The 21,519-nt window shown below is 40.1% G+C and overlaps 1 protein-coding gene across 1 annotated transcript in view; it reads right to left on the reverse strand.

Moving 5' to 3' along the window:
* The window catches only part of hcrtr2 (hypocretin (orexin) receptor 2), a 71,985-nt gene that overhangs the window by 23,805 nt on the left and 26,661 nt on the right, over positions 1 to 21,519 (reverse strand). The window contains exons 2-3 of the mRNA XM_020515501.2: positions 8,166 to 8,344; positions 1,698 to 1,941 (exon numbers count right to left, since the gene is read on the reverse strand). Coding sequence (XP_020371090.2) covers positions 1,698 to 1,941; positions 8,166 to 8,344 — 423 coding nt within the window. The remainder of the gene's footprint in view (positions 1 to 1,697; positions 1,942 to 8,165; positions 8,345 to 21,519) is intronic.

Raw genomic sequence — 21,519 nt, forward strand, 5'->3', positions numbered from 1 at the left:
CACTAAATGTACAGCCATGGCTAACAACTGGGGTTGGAATTATTTTAGGTGCGTTGTTTGATGATATTACTTCTTCAGCTAGATTCGTCCAAACTTGTTCAATCTGCTTGCATGCATTCTGTTGACTGGCCACTTAGATATTTAAGCATAATAGCCTAGAAAATGCATCCATAAATGAACAGCCAGAGGGAGCAGAAATGACCCCTGTTTCTAAAAGGATGGTTCAGTGCACACTAATATTGAGCCTTCTTCTTATCAAGGTGTAACATTGTGGATGCCTAATTGCCACCTGGGAAGACAGTAGGAGATACAGGGAAATCAGGAAGACTGCATATCAGCCAGTGGCCAATGGAAATGGGTCAAGAATGCAATGATGGGACAAAATTGGCCAGGAGCAGCCTATGTGATTCGAATGGAGGATTGGGAAGAGCATTCCTCTTTGTCATAGCTCAATAATCAGGCAAGCCTGTTCTCAACACTGAGTTTATTGGAGTCCTTTGAAGGACTGCAGTGATGTACAGGTCTTATTTTCCAGCATGCAGTCCACCCAGCACCGGCTGTGTTCAAAACAAACCAACCACAGTCACAGCTATTGCACGGTGACAATTAATGATAAGTTCTCAATTATAATTGTAAGAAAATTTCATTTCTCCGGAGTATTGAAAATGTCTTGTGTTTTCTAGTGTTGTATCAGGCTTGGCTGAACGATGTTAATAAAGTCACTGCTATGAAAGCAGAAAGGCAGATATTTATATAAGTTCTGTAATTTGTTCTACAAAAAGCAAACAAAAAAAAAGCATAGTGCTGGCTAATGACTTGGCTCTGTGGAACATGTAATAAGCATTGGAAGATAAGGAAGATGAGCAGGAGCAGGCCATTCTACCCCTTGAACCTGCTTTGCCATTCAACTAGATCATGGCTGCATTGCTTCAATACTATTTTCCCCATATCCCTTGATGGCTTCAATATATGAAATATATCAATCTTTGAGTTGAATGTACTCAATGACTGAACATTCACAGCCTCCTGCAGTACAGACTTCTAAAGATTCATCACACTTCAGTGAAGAAATTCTTCCCCATCAAGGGCGGCAGGAGGCTCAGTGGTTAGCACTGCTGCCTGACAGTGCCAGGGACCTGGGTTCGATTACACCCTCGGGTGGCTGTCTGTGTGGAGTTTGCACGTTCTCCCCGGTGTCTGTGCGGGTTTGCTCCGGTTTCCTCCCAAAGTCCAAAGATGTGCAGGGTAGATGGATTGGCTATGCTAAATTGCCCATAGTGCCCAGGGATGTTTGGGTTAAACAGGGAAATGCAGGGATTGGGGAATGGGTCTGGGTGGGATAGTCTGCAGAGGGGCGGTGTGGACTTGTTGGGCTGAATGGCCTGTTTCCACACTGTAGGGATTGTATGATTCATCCTAAATGGCCTACCTCATTCTAAGACTGTGTCCCCTGGTAACAGACTCTCTAGCCTGGGGAAGTATCCTTGTGCATCGACCCTGCTGAGTCCTTTATAAACCTCATACGTTTCAGCAACAGTGCCTCTTATTCTTCTAAACTTCAGAGAGTATAGGTTCAGCCTGCACAGTTTCTATCGGCATGATCATCAGTGCTTAGTAAAGTGCAGGCAGTCTGGATTTTTGTGGTTTAGTTTTTCTTTACAATTTTAAGATGTTCAAAAATATAAAATTTTCTTTACCTCCCCAATGCTCATCACAGATGGTGAATAAAAGTGTTTTGTTTGCTAACTCTGGCACCATGATGTTGCATTCCATTACAATTGCCTGGGGAATCATTATTACACAGGAGACAATCCATATCATAATTATACTGTTTCGCGCTCGTCTGGCTGTACTTTTGAACATAAGTGGATGACATATCGCGTACCAGCGATCCAGTGCTATGCAGCTCAGTGTCAGTACAGATACAGACACTGCAACAGTCTGAAAGAAAAAGGGAACATTTATTAAACTTCATTTCTAGAACCAAACGTTAGCTAATCATACAAAAAGGACAAACTGATTGGTAGTGAACTTTCTTGGGACATCTCCTGTTGCTCTGCCTAAATCTGTTTTCCTGTTCAGGTTGATCTTGCATTCCAAACAATTTCTGCTGACATGACTGGGCTAAGGAGTGATTTTAATATTTTTGTCTTGGTGAAGTCAGAGCCTGAACCTCTTTTGAAACTTCTTAAGCAAGTTGTGAGCATCAAAACATCTGACTAATCTAAAAGGTCTAATCAATGTGGGAGATAAGGGAAGTATCATTGCAAATTCCCTGTATGGATATGCATTAGTCATTTGTTGAGAAAGTGTAAAGTCAATTAGATCCAAGAAATCAGCATATCCTCTTAATGGGAAGAGACTTGAAGCTGTGGAGGGGCAAATAGATTTGTATATCCTTGCACACACATCATTAAAAATTTTTGCACATATGCAAAGTAATGGAAAATTATCGAGAGAGAAATAGAGGTGGAATACAAACATGACCAAGTTATACTTTATTGTACGGAGCCTTGGTCAAACTGCGTGCAGCAAATTCAATTCTCAGCATTGAACCTTGGGAATGATATTATCTTTGGAGGCTATACAGCATGGTCAACAGAATGATATTGGGCCCAAGATGTTAATGTATGAATTTCAGGTTATAATGAAAGATCATCAACCTGAACTATAACTCTGCTTCTATGTTCACTGATGCTTCCTGACCTGCTGACTCTTACCAGCATTTGTAGTATTCAGTTTTTGTGTTAAATTTTGATGTCTGTATTCACTACCTTCTGAGCCTAGAAGGTGGAGCATGGAATGAATCAAGGCCCATAAGATTCTGAAAGGATTTGGTAGAATTCAGAAATCATTCTCTCTGTGTGTTAGCGATGGCTCAGTAGCAACAATCTCACCTTCTCAAACCACAAGATCCCAGTTCAAATTCCAATCCAAGACTTGAACAAAAAAATCAAGGCTGACATTCCATGTCGCCCTCAGAGATGCTGTTTTTTTGTATTAGACATTAAAACTGAAGCACATGCCGCTATCAAGTGGAACAAACCAGACACCATGGCATTATTTCAAACAACAAAAAAGCTGATATCCCGGCTAATATTTCTAATTCAACAGCACCGAAACAGAAATTTTGTCATTATCACCTTGCTGTCTGTAAATTAGTCGCTGCATTTCCTATCCTACATCAACAATTACAATTCAAAGTACTTCATTGGTTGTAAAGCACCACAAGGCATCCAGTGACTATGAAAAAACACAAACTTCCTTTGTTTCCAATAGGGATAGGCAAATGAGGTTCAAGGGGCTGAATGGCTCACTGCTGCCTCCTTGTGCATTGCAGAACCTAAATTTGCATCTTAACAGGGGCCTCTCAGCTGAAACTGACCATCAATCAGCCAGTAAAAACCGAAAGAACTGCAGATGCTGTAAATCAGGAACTGAAACAGAAGTTGCTGGTAAAGCTCAGTAGGTCTGGCAGCATCTGTGAAGAAAAAAATCAGAGTTAACGTTATGGGTCCAGTTCTGCAGAAGGGTCACTGGACCTCAAAAGTTAACTCTGAATTTTTTCTTCACAGATGCTGCCAGACCTACTGAGCTTTTCCAGCAACCTTTGTTTCTTATCAATCAGCCAGTGTTAAGCCACTATTTAACTACAGTGGAGTGCTCTTGTAGTCCAATGGCTGCATAGGATGGGCTGAAGGGCTAAACTTGTGGATGATATTCGACAGTTGCATGATGTTGAATGAATCCTGTGAACATTCCTGCACATGCGGAAGCCGGCACAATCAATGTGTTTTTTTCTGTAGTTGTTTTTCTGTGCCTTGCAGTTTCTGAATTTCTGAAGAAGGGTCCTGAACTGAAACGTCAACTTTCCTGCTTCTCTGATGCTGCCTGGCCTGCCGTATTCCTCCAGCTCCACACCTTGTTATCTCAGACTCCAGCATCTGCAGTTCTTGCTGTCTTATATAAGAGACAGACTTGTTTCAAGTCGCTGGACTTTACCTTGGACCGGGATCACGAATGGTACCAAGAACGACCTGAGCCTCCAGACCTGCCATTGATTGAGGGGTCCCTGATGGGCAGAACGGTGTGAGGCTTGTTGTTTTTCTCTTTTCTTTTTCATTCTTTTTATTTACTTAATAAATGTTCTTTTCTTTTTCCGTTTTTTATTATTACTCAATAAATGTTCATATTTAAGCAAATTTATGTTGTTGAGTCTTCTCTTAACTACATTTAACAGAATCTGGAAAGAACTGCTTGGATACACCCTGTGATCCAAGACAATTGCATTGTCCCTACCTCTGGACTGGAGGATCCAGGATCATGCCCAAGCTGCTCCAGGGTTTCTATCATAATGTGTCTGAGCAGGTTGATTAAATAATTATAAATTGCAGTGAGGCAATTACCTAATTATTGGATCAATACAACCACTGAACCCATTTTGATGCAATCACCAATTTCAGTGAATTAAAATGAATATGTGGAGTGGGGCAAGCCATGAGCAAATTTCATCTGTATTACCATTGGGATTGTTTAATACTGGAGTAAAATTACACTTCAACTTTGAACACAATGTTGCAAGCAATTACTTTACATGGGCTTTAAAAATTTAAGAACTCTAAATTCCTCAGTGGGCTTATGCAAGTTTTAACCTCCATGGGTAAGATTAGTTCCACATCTTAAAAAGCAGTACATTTCCAATTACATGGGTCTGCAAGGTGGAAACGTACATTATTTAACACTGGCATCTCTTAGTTTTAGCACTTGAAACTTCCTTTTATTAAAAGAAATTATGTCCTTTTTCGTTTTTCTGGGTAGAAAACCATCCATGGATCGCTGCGTGTGCAAATAGAAGTCTAGGCTTCATTTTCAGGAATTGCAAACAAAAATGTGTAATAGATCTGTTCTAGACCCTTTGCTATGTTACATTTAACTTGGTCTTTTGAAATAATCCCCGATAAATAGCCTCCTTCAATCATATCCAAAGTTATGGAGGCTTTACATGTTGAAATGATAATTGTGGTCTTAGCAAGTAGCTAAGACAATTAATGAAATCTGGGTGAGAACATCTGAGGGACAAACAATGTAGACAAGAGAGAAAATGTTTCTTGTGTTATTGATTCAAATGATAGGTTGAAAATCAGAATGCATTTGATTAATAGCATAATTAAATATGGAGTCAAGATGACAGTTCTGTTTTTATCCATTTGGCCACCGAATGTAATCTTATCTTGTTCACCACCATCCCCATGCTCAATGATCCACATTAGCTCAGAGTCACACAAAAACCTCAAATTTAAAATTCTCACGCTTGTTTTCAAATTTCTCTATAGTCACACACCTTCCCCTATCTCTGGAATCTCCTCAAGCCCTAGGACCGTCTCAGATCTCCACTTTCCTCCAAGTCTGGCTCTTGAGCATTCCTAACCTTAACTGCTTCACCATTGGTGGGTGTGGTTACTAACTCGGACTAGCTCCTATGTTAGGAAATTTCCTTCCTAAACGCTCCACTCTTTCTTCTTCTTCAAGGCATTCTGAAAAGCTCATTCTTTCATTAAGCTTGTAGTCACGTAACCTAGTCTGCCTTATATGACCCCAACTGATTTTCATCCTGTCAATTTGATTAGGAATAAAACCAAATGGATTCTGTGACTCACTGACCAGCAGGGTTTTAAAATAACACCAATAACTCAGAATTACAAATTTAAAAGCCATAGTAAATTGAAGTCATAATTGCTTCTGCTAAATTACATAGGATGTTTAAACATAACAATATGTTATGCAGAGGCAAGTTGTTGCTCATGGAACTGAAATTTAGTGGAGTGAAGGTCAGGAGATGAAGGAGTAAAGGAGTTTACATTAAAAATGTAAAAGAACCTCAAGGCATTGATGCTATCAAAATGCCAAGATTTGTCCCCACCACCTCGCAGCTGCCCCTAGTATGACTGAATGAAGTATATTTCATTCTAAATTTTGGTTTCTTCTTAAACTGTGGTTTTTTTATTACCCTAAAACACATTTAAATAAGAGAAGAGTACACTAAATTACTATTGAAACTTTCCTCTGCTCCTTATAAGGCACTGGTTTATGTGGAGGATCCTGTTTATTTGAACTAGGTGCTCTACCTACCTCACTAAGTGTCTACTGTGTCTGACAATGGATCTAAACCAAAATCCCAAAGTACTATGGACATTTAATTCCAGCCGTGTTTTTGAAAAAAGAATTATGACAGACAAAAAAAGAGACTGAATGTAAATTGAGTGTTGTCTGTGTGGGATGCATGGAATGTGTTATTCATAAAGTGTCAGCAAAACTTCAAACAAAGAGGAAGAGAGAGAGAGATGCAACAGAAAGGGATAATGAGGGATATGACTATCTTTACCCTCTTAACAGGAAGCCACCTCTTGCAAGTATGTTTTCCTTTCCTGTACAGGAATATATAAGAAAAAAGGCATCCTGAAGAGTGTGTGTGTGCGCTTGCGCGTGCACGCATGCTAGCGTAAGAAGGTGAAATGAGTTCCCTGTGTACTAGTTACGGTTCAAGTGCTTGTGAGCTGTAAAGTCAAAGATTCAAGCCAGTCAAAAGGACATGCAATGAGAAGAGGTCTCTTGCTCTGAGTGTTAGCAACTAACCAAAGAAACATAACAAGAGGATTTGATCTAACCTCCAAGAGCCAAGAATTGCAAAATCAACTGTTCAACTACCAAAGTTGCACTATCTACTTTCACAAAGGACTTTGGGAAACTGTTCCATATATCTTTTAACTTTTGGGCACACACTTAATCTGAATCTGTGTGTTTGTGTTTTTGCAATATTATTTCTTTTCATGCTTAATAACCAAAGAACTCATTCTCTTGTTATCTCAAGAATGCTGGGATAAATGGCCTCCTTTTTAAACACAAATTCATTTGATGTGCAAGAAAGGCAGCTACAACTGAAGTATACTTCTTTAACCTTGCTGTGATCAACTGAGGGGACAGGTGGATGGGGAACGAGTGCCAGCTCAACTCTGCTCACCCAGGAGATGTCTGTCTGGTCACATCATAGAACATTACCCAGGTTCTAGACATAGCAACGGTTTGATGGTGAGTCAAGACACTAAGTTGTCATTAGGCTAATTGACTGTACAATGGAGTGGAAGAACAATGCTACCTTCAACTGGTATCCACACATTCCTACCTGTTAGTACAGTCATCAGACAGTAACTAGAAACAGGAATGCTGCCTCATCCTTCCCCATCCTCCATGAACAGAGATGCTGAATTATTATCCAATGTGGTGCATACCAATTTCTGCACTGGCTGAGATTAACAAACTCAGAATTGAATGTAAAAGCCTTTCTGGTCTATATGTATCAAGTCTAAAATAGATACATGTAGCACATTGTCAACTGTGTGATCAAAGGAATTGACAGTGAATCAAGTAGGATAATTTATCAGTGCCTTTTCACTATCAGACAGTAAGCCTTTCTCTGTGTACTGCATGAAGTCCAATTAGAAATGTGCTTCTTATAAATAGATTTATGGCTCTGCTGCACTTCACAGGAAAAGGAAACCTCCATGTTAGCCCTTCTCCTTGGTTGAATCATCCTTAATCTAAACAATTTATAGATTACTTTGAATTATTTTAATTCATCAGAGCAGTAATTCTTCAGCTGTCAACAATTAATATAACTTTCTTAAATTCTCTTCTTTAAAATTTCTTTTTTAATGTCATTATTGTAGAAGGACTGTTATTTTGAACTTTTTTATTTTTTCTTTTTCTAATTTATTACCATGTTTTGGAGGTCTGTAATGTTGGACATTGTAATTTCTTTACTTTTCTTATTCTTTTTTCCAAAGAATTTTTACTCAAGAATCTGTACCTAGATACCTTTGTATCTAAGAAGGTGCTGTAAGTGGAAACTTATAAGCTTTTCACTGTACACATGTGAGTACATAACAATAAAATTAATTCAATTCAATACTTCCATTTGCAAAATTCGCGACATACTTTTGCTCTTGAAGTTTTAAGCTTACATTGTGTAATTTTATTTTATTTGAAAGCAGTTTTGAGGCATCCAAAGTTTGCAAATGGCACTCTATAAATGCAAATTATTTTTATGAACCCTGTCTTAGAATTTGCATTTATAGCCATTGAAGTCTCAGAATTGATAATGTACTTACTTGTAAGTAAGGAATTATTTTGCAGAAAACTGGCCCAAAAAACCATGACTCAGTTATATCAACAAGTAGGCTGGCAGGAAGACAAATAATTGTAACAAGGATATCAGCAAATGATAAATTAACTATGAAATAGTTTGTGACTGTCCGCATGTGATGATTCTTCCAAACTGCAATGCAAACTGAAAGAGAAAGAACAAATTAGAAAGAGTAGATACAATCCAGTCTCTTCACCGCTTGTACGTTCTTTAGTCATTTCTGCAAGTTAGGATTTAACTGCTTGTTTGGAAAACAGGCTGATGGATTGTAGGTGGGCAGGAAGGAGGGAATGTGAGAGACAATGTCTCATACTCCTACAAGTATCTGTGGAAAGCAAAGGTTTATTTTAATCGATGAGCTTGCTTTACATCCTACCTGCCAGCTGCACACTTGAAAGTATGAGGAAAAGCTGCTTGTTTTAGCCAGGCAGACAACAAGGGCCCGTAGGCTGCATGAAGGTTAGTTGCAGAATGAGGCTGAATCTTGGTCGTTTTGTGATTGGTGTTGGTGGGGGAGACTGGGACCCATTTTTTCCCTCTGTGCCACAAAGGAGCCCTTGTTCACCTCCCCTTAAAGAGTTCTTGACTTAACTTTTCAAGAGCCTCCTCTTCTTTCCCACCGACTGCCAAAGTGCAGCGCTCAGTGGGCGATTGTAATTTCAGTAAACTCTGAATTCCATCAGAGGAAGCCAATTAGCGTATAGCCATGTGATATCCAGCAGCTGGCTGCAAGAACCTCAATCACTATATGATGGTCAGTGGAGGTGGAGCCAGAGTGGGGTGCAGTTTAACTCATTTTAACTGTCTACTTACTTAATCCAATTTTTGCTTAAGAGATGCAACATTCTGTGTTTTAACGACTCCTTGTGGTGATGTATTCCACTTTCCAATGACTTGCTGTATAAAGGAATTAGTCCGCTCCCTCAGCAGCAATTTTGAACAACTGACAGTCACACCTTTGTTTTTAATCAGATTACCTGAGATGAGGTAACAGATCCAAAAGGTCCTCAGTCATATTGAACAGAATAAGGAATGTTGGATCACTGGTACATCACACTCACCCTCTATCTCAGTGGCTTCAGCATGTGGTTTTTAAATTATGTAAGTTCACATTATTTTAAAGAAGAATGATTGAACTGCACATCAAGTCAGTCTCTGTTCTTTCCAAGAATAATCCATTTAAATTCATCCTTTCGCTCTAACCCCATATTCCTGAAACAAAATTCTCCTTCAAATACTTATCCAATTACCTTTAGTAGGCTCCAATTGAAGTATATTCTCCAACTGACTACCATTCAGTGAAAGTCTTCTATTCAAATGTCAAAAGGCTCCAATTTCCTTTTCAATATCCTAACTTCCTCTTCTTTTGTGAGTTTCTTACGTCATTCCACACTGTAATTTCCCCTTCTTGTTTTCATCTTGATGAAGCTATACTGTTTGGTTTATTGTCCTCTGTCATAGGCATCAAAAACTGAATAAATGCTCTGAATGCAGCTTATTGTTTTGTATAAATTTCTTGTAACTTTATTATATCAATACATTGCCTTTATTTATAAAACTCTTGATCATTTTATATTGTTATCCACTTGTACTCATGCTTTCAGGAGATTAAGTATGCCAAGCCCTATGTCTGTCCATGTGTTCACATAATTCAGTGTTTAACATTGAGTTTTTATGTCCCATTACCAATGTTGGGTGTGCCCTATCAAGTCCCTCAGTGCAACAGGACTGGTCACTCCCAAAAGGATTCATAGGATCTTGCACGCAGCCAGATGATTTAACAATCCAGTTTTTGCTTATGCAATTGCATGACCCGTAAGATTAACAATATCTTGTGATATTGAAATTAACATCATGTCGTTCCTTTGTTCAATCTTTCAGTGGGAGATTAAGAAATAATTCAATGCAACAAATCTCAATAGTAATGAATTGTTAAGCTTCTTTAATTTACGCACAGAAAATGCATGTGTAGGAAAGGCTGTCAATAATCCTGATCACCTGCAATTCATTTCAATTCTCTCTTTGATAAATGAGTAGAATATTAAACCACACTTTTAGTTGAAAAACTACCCTTCCATTTCATATTTTCAGTCTCCTGTTCGTTTATGACTCTATACTTTCTTCAATTACAGGAAATGAATGGTCATCACCTTCCGCATTCAATGATTTGCAAGCTGACCCATCAACTGAATTGACTATGCCCATGCCCAAGTTTATATTGTCAGAAGATAATTTGCATATTAATAGAACCACCACCATCATATGCATTAATTAGACCATCTGAGAAGAGATAAAAAGCTCTCAGTCACATTGAATAGAATAGGGATTCTTGGATCATTAGCATGTCACACTCACCCTTTATCTTTGTGGCTGCGGCATGTAGCTCGTAAAACGATGTCAGTTCACGTTGTTTCAAAGAATCAAGTCCGTCCCTGTGCTTTCAAAGATCAATCCAATTGGTCCTGCTTTTTCGCTTAACTGCAGATCATCGCAATTTTTTTTCTCTCCATCAAATTTTCAGCGCTATTTTGTAGGCTGCTATTGAAATCATATCTTTCACCCTCTCAAGCAATCCTTTCCAAATCGTAACCATTAATTGCGTAATAACACTGCATTCATGTCTTTCACTAATCATTGTAAATTGGTCATAAGTTTAAAAAAAATGACCAGACTGTTTCTGGATGATTTTTGCTCTGAACCCATACCCACAGTGCTGCTGAGTCTCAGTCATCTTGCACGACTGCTTGAAACAGTGACTGTGTAAATACAACTCATAATGAGTTCCAGCAACTTGCCTTAACAAGTACAGCAAATCCTTCCACAGTCCTTGGTTTCAAACAGCCCTTTTAACATTTTGGATGGAAAATAAAACGATGTGGTCTTATGGACTTAACTAATATTTTCCATTGTATTTGGGAGGCAATGGGCTAGTGGTATTATTACTGGATCGTTAATCCAGAAACTCAGCTAATGTTCTGGGTACTTGGGTTCAAATCCTGCTATGGTAGATGGTAAAATTTGAATTCAATAAACAATCTGGAATGAAGGGCCTTCTGATGACCATGAAGCCATTGTTGATTGTCGGAATAACCCATATTGTTCACAAATGTCCTTTAGGGAAGGAGATCTTCTATCCTTACCTGGTCTAGCCTACATGTGACTCCAGACTCACAGCAATATGTTGACTCTTAACTGTCCTCTGGGCAATTAGGAATGGGGAATAAATACTGGTCTAGCCAGTGACACCTACATCCCATTAATGAATGAAAAAATAAACTATCTGGGTTTTGAACTCCACACATATAATTAAAAACAGAGATCTCATGTACTTTATTATTCTGACGTGATACCTTCATAGATCTGTGTACAAGTAACCCCAGGGCTCCCTGCTACTGCATCCTCTTTAAAACTGTACCATTTAGCGTGTGTTATTTCCCCTCATTCTTCCTGCCAAATTTCTTCCAAATTATAACGAGTGTTTGTGGAGAAGTTTTTTTTTCTCTCCTGCCAGTTCTGGTTCTTTTGCCAAACAATTTAAATGAAGTCACATTTGGGCCATGTGCTTATCGATCCTTCAGCCGTTGGAAACAATTTCTGTTTGTCTTAAGGGCTAATTAATAGTTTTCAGAGGCTATGTCTTGGTTTTCAGTGTCCCCTTTTTAATCCTAACTGCACATGTATTAAGTAAGGCAGTCATGTAGTTACAATATCTTTTGTATTTGAGTGGGTTTATGGGATATTTCAACACACACACAAGCAAAATTAGACAAATTCATCGATATCTTCAATTATCAACCCTCCATTAAACTTCAATCCACCACACATAAGGAAAGCATTAATTTTCTAGACAGACAGTATTTAAATTGGCATAATCAATAGGCATAAGTTATCAATCAAAGTTATTTTCAAAATAAGTGACAGACGCTTCTACACAAACAAAGCCATCGCCCTAAACGCACCTTCTGTAGACTGGTGAGGTGTGATTCCATTGCATATACACAGGCCTAGAACAGATTAACCAGGCAGTCACTACCCTGTTTATGGTATCACAGATCTTAATCACAGATTTAAATTTAACAGTTGACTGCCTTAGTTTCAAGATATCTGTTACATTTCTGCACAGTTGTTACCCCTTTCAAAGAATATATTACCTCTGTGATTTTGATTTTTCCTGGCCCCCAAGTAACTAAATGTCCCTTCTTTAAATGTTTGAAATTGTTCTCAATCCTTTGTAGTCTCCTCTTCAACCTGCCCCTCTCCAGCCACCTTCTCCCAACTGCCTTATAGAGTCATTTCCCTTTCCATCTTTCAGCATTTTACACCTCATCCACACTCTTTGCAGCCTTCCAATTATCCCTCCCTATCCCTTGAAGTGTCCCTCTACCCACACCTTTCAGTGTCTTCGATCCTTGACTCCAGTCCTTGCAGCTTCCTCCATCAGCCCCTCAGCCAAACCCACTTCAAGCAGCATTTCCCAGACCTGACCAGCAACAATATTCAAGGCCCAGAATAATGGTGGGCAGCCCTCAAAACCTGGAGCTTGGCAACCTGGGGATCAGAGTGAACTCAGCTAACCCCAAGTGTTTAGAGAAATTTTTAACAGCACCCCAAGGCCCAGAGTTATGGTTAGCTGTCTCCAAGACCAGGTGCCACAGACAGAAATAAAACAAATGAATATGACTTGATGGCTATTATCGAAATATAGTCACAGGGTGACCAGGACTCAAATCTCAATATCCACAGGTATGGTATTCAACATTTTGGAAAAACTGGGGGAGCTTTGTTAAAAAATGGAGGTATCAGTGTAACGATAGAGGTGCAATAGATCACAATATAGAATCAGTTTGGGCAGAAATAAGGAATAGCAAGAGAAAGAAATCACAAATGGGAGTTATCTATAGACACCTGAAGAGTTTCTTCAATGAAGCACAAAATATAAATCAGAAAATAATGGAGGCATGTAAGAATTAATCACAATAACTGTCATGGGTGATTTTAATCTGCATATTGATTGGACGCATCAGATGGGCGTGGGTAACAAGGATTTCTGGAGCGCATCAGAGATTGTTCTTTAGGGCAGTATGCTGCAGAATCTACCCAGGAACAAACAATGTTAAATCTAGTAATATGTAATGAGGTGTGATTAATAAGAGATCTTATTGTTAAGGATCTTGTGGGAGCATTGATCGCAACATGTAGAATTTCAAATTCAGTGGGACAGCAACCTGGGTCTCAACACAGTATTCTCGACTTAAATAAGGGCAAATGCTGAAATATGAAGAAAAAATTGTCTAAAGTGGGCTGGGAAAATAGATTAAGGGGAGCATCGGTAGATGAGCAAGGACAGATTTTTAAGCAGATATCTTGTAATACTCAGTGAAAATTTATTCCAATCAAAATGAAAGGCTCAATGAGAAGGATCAACTATTCATGGTTAACTAAGGCCATGATGGAGAGTATCCAAATGCATACAAAGCAGCAAAAACTAAGACACTGTGATGAACTGTGTTGGCTGTTAAAGCAGGAAACGAGGACTATGGGATATCCTTTCCCAATGACAACCACTTTGGACTTCTATGCAACCGGCCAAGATGGTGATGGTGATCTCTCAGGGGACATGTAGTGTCACCCCATATTAGTTTTGTTTTATGCTCTCATGGTTTGAGGTACAGCCAGTTATTACCCCTGGGTATACCAGTTTCGCATTAGAGACCTCAAGAAGTGTTACAGAAATGCTTTCAGTCAAAATTATCAAATGATTAAAACATTCAATGTGTTCACATCTTTAACAAAATTTTCAGAGCCGCGAAAAGCCACTGGAAGCTGCAGAAAAAGAACGAAAAAGCAAGCCACGACTGAAAGTACAAGTGAGTCACATAATATGTAACTTTCCTATAACTTTCCTATGCCAGTCCCCATCAGAAAGAAATATGTGATATGAAAGAGAAATGGCAGCTTTTCCAATTGTAATGGCAAAATGACAAAATAACAAAGCTACAATGGATTTAACTAACAAGCTAGGGCAGCTGCCAGTTACCATACCTGTATCTAAAAATATTTGATTAAAACTATTTCTGTAACACTTCTTGAGGCCTCTAATACAAAACTGGTGTATCCAGAGGTGACAGCTGACTGGACCTCAGACCGTGGCACCATAATACAAAACCAATACCAATGGGATAAGTTTCTAATATACAGTAATATCATAGGAGTGTGATAAAAATGTGGAACAGCACTGTTGGGGAGAGACTATTACAAAATGTATTCCAACCTAAATCTCTCTGAAGAATACATAAAGGACGGCAGAGATTTTCAAAGCATTTTAACCCTAAATTAAATGTAACATATGAATGGTATATGTCCAATGTTCAAGCTCAAGGTGAAAAAGAACCTTGAAAAGAATGTATTTTTGTTAAATACGTGACTGCGTTAACAGAGCTTGCAGCATCCTGTGAATTCAGTCTCTTTAAAATGTTCTAATTAAAGATGGATTTATATTTGGCATGAAAGAACCTATGATGGCAGCAGGGATGCTAAGAGAAGAGAATCTGAGTCTTGAGTACATTAAACATGTGCAGAGACTCTGAGGTTGTTAACCAATAGCTATAGCACATACATGGGAGAACAGGTAGAGAATCAACCCACAGCTATGCATTATGTTGATAGGGAGCTCAGATCTGTCCACTCTGTTGAAAAGCAGTCTGGACAGTTCAAGCGCAACAAGGTAGAGGAAATCAACAAGTATCCACAGAAAGGCCAGCAAAAACGATTAAGACCCAAAGACAAGTTCTAAATATAGTGGCAGTCATCACGTAAAACCAAAGAAAGCATGTACAGTGATTTAATTGCAAGAAACAAAGCCTCTTCGCATGCAAACCTTTAACCCGAAAGAAGACAAACAAGCCTACAAAGACCAGAAAGACTATTGCTACAGCCATGTCAGATGAGGATTCTATTCAATCCACTGCTGCTACTGAGAGATGAAGATTCAGATGATTCAATCTACACCATCAAACCTACAGGAGAAAAGTTGTTTGCAATTATTACAATAAAGACAGTGGAACAAGAGTTTCAAATGACTAATAAGTGCCATATAGACAAGGCAGATTTCCGTAAGAGTTTCTTGCACCTACGTAAAGTTACACCTGATGGTGATCCAAAAGTGGGATCCTCAATGGTAAATTTGAAGCTCTGTGACAGAACATCCCTAAGAAGATAGAATGCTCTGAGAGCCCAAGGCTTTGGCAAGACCGAAGGCTTGAAATTCCAGCGAAGAAGGGTCATTGGACCCGAAGCATTAACTCTGATTTCTCTTCATGGATGCTGACATCATTGCTGAGTTTTTGCATTACTTTCTGGTTTTGTTTGTGTTTGAAGTTCCAGATACCAGACATGAAGTGAAACCACTAGCTCAACAGAAGCAAATCAAAAGCTCAGACAAGTAATCCTGAAAGAGCCAGAAGAGTGTTTCATCCATCACATTTATTGCTGAAGAGGACAAGCAAACAGTGTGAGTCAGGGATGGCCTGACAACAGGATCACAAAGTAAACCTGATGACGAAATTACAAATAAAAAAAATTCCCATGATAATGAAAGATGTGTTGAAGGCAACAGTGGAAATCAGCAGAGTCAACTGAGATGACTTCAGAACTGAACCAGAGCACATCATTCAAACAGCACTCCAAGTGCCCCCTCCTCATAAGGAGACAGGGTAGTACCAGGGGGCACTCAGCCAGATGAGGAACCAGATACAGCCCCCTCAGGGATCTCCACTCAGGACACTCCTGAGGTAGCCAGGGTCTTCACCTCCACCTGGCCAGTTCCTTTCTGATTCTTGAAAGTTCACATTGTGAAGTGTCAACTGCATGTGGCAGAAGACCCTCAGCATGTCTGGCTCATGCAAACGTGAGTGCACCCCCAGATCACCTGAACAAACCTCCAGGGCCAATAGTCTCCAGTAATGAGCAGGCTCCCTCCATTCCCAGCAGCAAAACTAGGAAGTATATTAAAACGTTGTTGAAGGAAGAAGAAATTGTATTGAGGGCACTTTGGTTCTCAGGTGACAGTGCACTTTATGTTCCTTTTGCCCTATTTTATAAATAGTATTACTTACAACTTACATCTGGCTGTTTGTCTCTTTGTGTAGCCCCAAATGTCATTGTTCCAGCCACAACCCAAGTACCATGGATGGATATCTGTGGTGAGAGCCTACTACAGCAACTGGACGCAAGAGGAACAGGGTATGAGCAAAGGGCAATGGGTCATGCTGACACCTTTGACCCTCCTTCTACAACATCCCTATGCTTTCCCAACCACTTTGTGCAAAACTTGTTCTTGTGATTGAGTTGTTCAGTGACGTCTATGGCAGACAGTGCAACCCACAGAGAGGTAATGCAGTAGGATAGCCAGTGGATTGGGGACCCCATGGCTCTAGGTTCTGCACAGCACATGGGTGTTCCTGTTTTGTTAATTCTCTTTAAAATCCCTAACATCTGTGGCACCTGCACCTCCCTTCCTCCACAGGTCGAGTCACTTACCCACCCACTGTGAACATGGTCACTGCCAATACATACTTTTGATTTCTAGCTCCCCCTCAGTCAGAGGCTTACAGCTTCCATGTCACTTGTGTAACTCTTGTAACTCACAGACGAAATGATCATGCCTGCAGTCATTCCTTTTTTATTCTCTGAAAAGAGGGATCTCTAAAATAGAAATATATCTCCTGGACTGCTATATGATCCCCATCATGAAGCACTCACTGCATTCATCCAGTTTACAGCTGGTTCATTAAAGAAACAGTACAAATAAGGCTGTTATCCAATGAGCTTGTAACACAGTATTAGTTTGTTGCTTACAGAAGCGAGGCAGCAGTTACTATGACCGTGAGAGGTTTTCCATCTCTCTCTGTTTCTACACATAACCCCGGAAGCAGTGTTCCAGAAATCACCTGTCAAGTTGGGAGACTGGTTGGGGAGGAGAGGAAACAACATAGGCAAGCAGGCAGAAAAGTGTTTGGAACAGGAGGATCAACAACTATTGAGTTGAGCACAGAAGCCAAGAGGGCAAAAGTATGAGTGAGTGCATTCAGCTCCTACACTGCATTTGCCAAACAGGCAGAGCTCAGTGCTATCTACAGGCACAGAATCATTGTACAGCCGGGCAGTGGAAAAGATTTGGAATGAGGAAAACAAATGGTGAATTTTTGCAGCCCTGAATGATGTAGGCAATGATGAGTCAATTGGGAAAATATGGTGAGATCAGAAAAGCCAGACTCTTGATGTCAAAACAACATCCAATTCCAAAGTTTTAATGGCTAGATGAGAATCTCATTAGTGAGAAGCAAGGGACCAGTTTTCACGCAATAACATCTCACTATTATCTACTTTTGCTTTATTTATACATGAGTTGCTATTTTCCCATTCAGTGGAGAGAAAGTAGACAGCAACATTCCCTAAATGAGTCTGTGAGAAAGACTGAACAAGTACCTGCCAGTTGCAGTTCACTGGCATCTTCTCTGAGCCTCCAGCCTGGCCAGCACCCCCAACATCACAGGACATGTGCCATACCCCTACCCCGCTCCACGCAGATCGGAATTGGACAAGCGCCATATCATCAAGGCATATCATGGACTTAAAGTGCAGTTCACCACTTTAACACTGCACTTTGGAGTTCACCGATACCTTACATTGTAATGCTGCTGCCAGGTCACTTTACACACAAGGTCAGGACCCTATCTCCTGCATTAGAACAAGGCTCTTAGTTTGCTCTTTCAGCCCCCACTTATTTGCACCTACATGCCCTTGCTGCCTCATTGAGAACTTACAGGCTCCATCCTGCCTCGCCTTACCTCTCAGACACAAAGGCAATGATTATTCAAGGGAGCAGAGCTGTCGCTACATGGCACGGTGTTACGTCAATGCCACACATCACCATATGCCAGCAACTTACGTAACAAATGCACTGCAAGTCCTTCAACCAAATGGACATGTCTCAAAGTCTAATGGGTTAGTCAGATCAAGGAGTCTGTCATTAATCAGGGAGTGTCAGCACACTCAGTCAAAGGCATTGCTCAGTTTCAACTCAGGGGCTTGGACATGGTCAGTCGACTGCTTTTGGTATGCAGAGTCAGGGTTTCTGTATAATTACAGTCTGTGGAATGGCCATCATCAGTGCTACAGGACAAGTGCAACCAGTCTGGAGGTTAGTGGTAAGTTAGTCAGAGACTGTGCAGTTTACTAATGAAGGGTTGTCTGTCAGGGCTGTCATTCCAGGTTACCTGGAAGGGTAGGCCATGGTCAGAACTGGAAGTGTATTCAATGAAAATCAAATTGAATTATCAGGGGCAACTGGTGTGATGAGCAAGTTGAGGTTGTCAGTTTGTGGGGCTTGGAGGTAGCATACTGGGATGCAGAGGTAACAATAATTGTGAAGGGGATACTCAACATTTAAGAGTGGGGTATGGTGGAGAAATGGATGCCATGGATTATGATGGGAGAGTCTATTACTGATGTTCACCACCATCCTGAATACAATGGAAGAATAGTGCATTACAATATTTGGCATTATATAATGACTACTACTTTAAGACTTGTGGACAGAAAAAAAGGAAATGATGCACAGCAAACTAAGTGGAAGAAGATGCTGCAGATTTAAAAATGAGTTGCTGGAACTCATTGTCATTTGTATCTATGATGTTGAGTTATTTGAGCAGTTGGGGTGACATTACTAGACACATTAGGTGCTTGTTTGCTTATGTGTATGTTCAGGAAAGGTTGGCCTAGAAACAGTCTTTTGATTGTTTTTTTCAGTCAATTAGTGTGTGGGTTCTAGCTACTCAGTATAGTAACTGTCACTTGACTGGTTGCTAGGCAAGTGACTACAGCCCTCTTTGTGTATCCGTTTATATGTGGACGTAATCTTTTACAAAGGAGTAGAGTTTAAGTTGTGGAGTTATAAGTTAGCAACTCAAGTTTTTTTTCTTGCCATTAGTTAAAAATAATTTGATTTATTTGATTATGTTCTTGTTCATGGAAAACCTGATTTGTGCGTCCTTTTAACTAAACATAGACAATTCAGCAAAATTAGACAATTCAGTAGATGTGAAAGTTTTCACTTTTCTGACAGCACATAGACTTCCTGGAGCTTCTTTATCAGCACAAAACACTACCCAATGAGTTGTGACACTAACTACACTGTGGCGGGAGGGGCATTTGGGGGTGGGGGGGGCATGGTTGGGGGCTTCTGAAGAGAAGTGTTAGTGGGAATGTGTGGAATATCATACCTGATGGAGAGGCAGGAACTGCAAGGCAGAAACAAACATGGAAGTTTGCGACCTGAAGAGGTGGCTGGCCATCCTATCCCAGTGGCCAACAAGGTGAGAGCTATGTTAAACTCTTATGTGATTGGATATTTCCAAGGAGCTACTGGAGAACTCTCAACCTGGGATCTCTCAATCCTTAACCCACAAATGTGTCAAGACTGATACTGATGCTATTTGAAACAGATCATACCACTTCAACTCATTTCCTCATGCTGAGGTCAGTACCGCAGCCCAGGCAGTGTGGCTCTGCATCATCATTAACTTCACCAAGGTGCTACAGATTATACGTGTTGTATTGAGAAGATCAAAAAGTGGCAAACTTTCAGCAAAGGTACAAATCATTCGTGATTGTTTGTACCACATCTTTGAAGTTATGGCTAATTGCTCCATTGTGCAATCCCTGACTGGAATAAGGATAGATCCAATGCAGTCAAATCTTCCACTGGCATTATCGTGGAGCAGATGATCGGCCTCCTGAAGATGAGGTTCTGATGCTTTGATCGTTCTGGGAAAGGGGAGGTGGGATCCTGCAGTACACTCCAGACAGGGTAGTTGTTGCTATAATGACAGTTAGTGAGACAGGTGATGATTTGACATGCTAATATATTTACAAATGGGATACTCTATTCACAATGAAATGTCACCAATGCTACCTATTTGCCTTTTCAATCTTTTCTTTCTTGTTTCCCATCCATTATATGTACTATGAAGGTCTCTTTCTGGCTGGCAGTGTTTGATTTGGTACACAGTCAGTCTTTAAATATAGCATTGACAGTGGAAAGCCCCAAGTTCCTGGCAGCAGGATAGCAAGTCTGAGACAGCACATGATAAAGTGAGTGTAATGCCATTGAGGCATGGAGCATTACAAAATGATGTAAGCAGGGAAGAACTGTATGAGATGAGTCGACTGAGCACACAGAGAGAAACAGTCGATCAAACTCCCTGAAATTGACATCTTGCTGATTCCCATTTCAACACATTTTTAGGTTTACGTCATAAAAGCTGGTGTCTGCAATGCTGAAATTTCCTGAGACTAATAGTTTTATTTGCACCTGCTAACACAAGCAGATGTTGTCCAATAACCTGAAAGTTTTGTGCTGCATCATACATGTCACTTCCCTTCAAAATATCTCAACGTCTCCTTCTTCTAGACAAGGGAATCAGCATTGTGCAGTAATTAGTTTATTATAACAGATGATCGTGTAGGCATCCTCTGGTTGTTCACATGTATGTGCCAGTACTGACATCCAGTACTGCCCATTAATTTGCTACTCCCTATAGGGAGCTCTCAAATCTGGAATCCCAATCATGACTGCACTTTACAGAAAGGTGCAGTTGCAGTTTTTCTCATCCATTAATTTCAATGAGATGCTACAAAGCTGCTAATTTATCTATGAACGCAAGTCATAGAATCAGAGAACTGTACAGCATAGAAACAGACCCTTTGGTCCAACCCATCCATGTTGACCAGATATCATAAATAAATCCAGCCCCATTTGCCAGCGTTCAGCCTATATCCCTCTAAACCTTCCTATTTCATATACCCATCCAGATGCCATTTAAGTATTGTAATCGGACTAGCCTCCAACACTCCCTCTGGCAGCTCACTCCATACACACACCACCCTCTGTGTGAAAAAGTTGCCCCTTACGTCCCTTTTGAATTTTTCCCCTCTCACTTTAAACCTATGCCTTCTAGTTTTGGACTCATCCATCCCAGAGAAAAGACCTTGGCTGTTCAAGCCCCACGTGATCTTATAAACCTCTATAAGGTCACCCCTCAGCCTTTGACACTACAAGGAAAACTGTCCAACCCTGGCAAAATCCTTGTAAATCTTTTCTGAACCCTTTCAAGTTTCACAACATCCTTCCTATAGCAGGGAGACCAGAATTGAATGCAGTTTTCCTAAAGTGGCCTAATCAATGTCCTGTACAGCCGTAACATGACCTCCCAACTCCTATACTCAATGAACTGCCACTTTGTTTAAAAACGAATATT

The sequence above is a fragment of the Rhincodon typus genome, chromosome 5 (genome assembly GCF_021869965.1).
Source record: "Rhincodon typus isolate 14 chromosome 5, sRhiTyp1.1, whole genome shotgun sequence".
Classification (NCBI taxonomy): Eukaryota; Metazoa; Chordata; class Chondrichthyes; order Orectolobiformes; family Rhincodontidae; genus Rhincodon; species Rhincodon typus.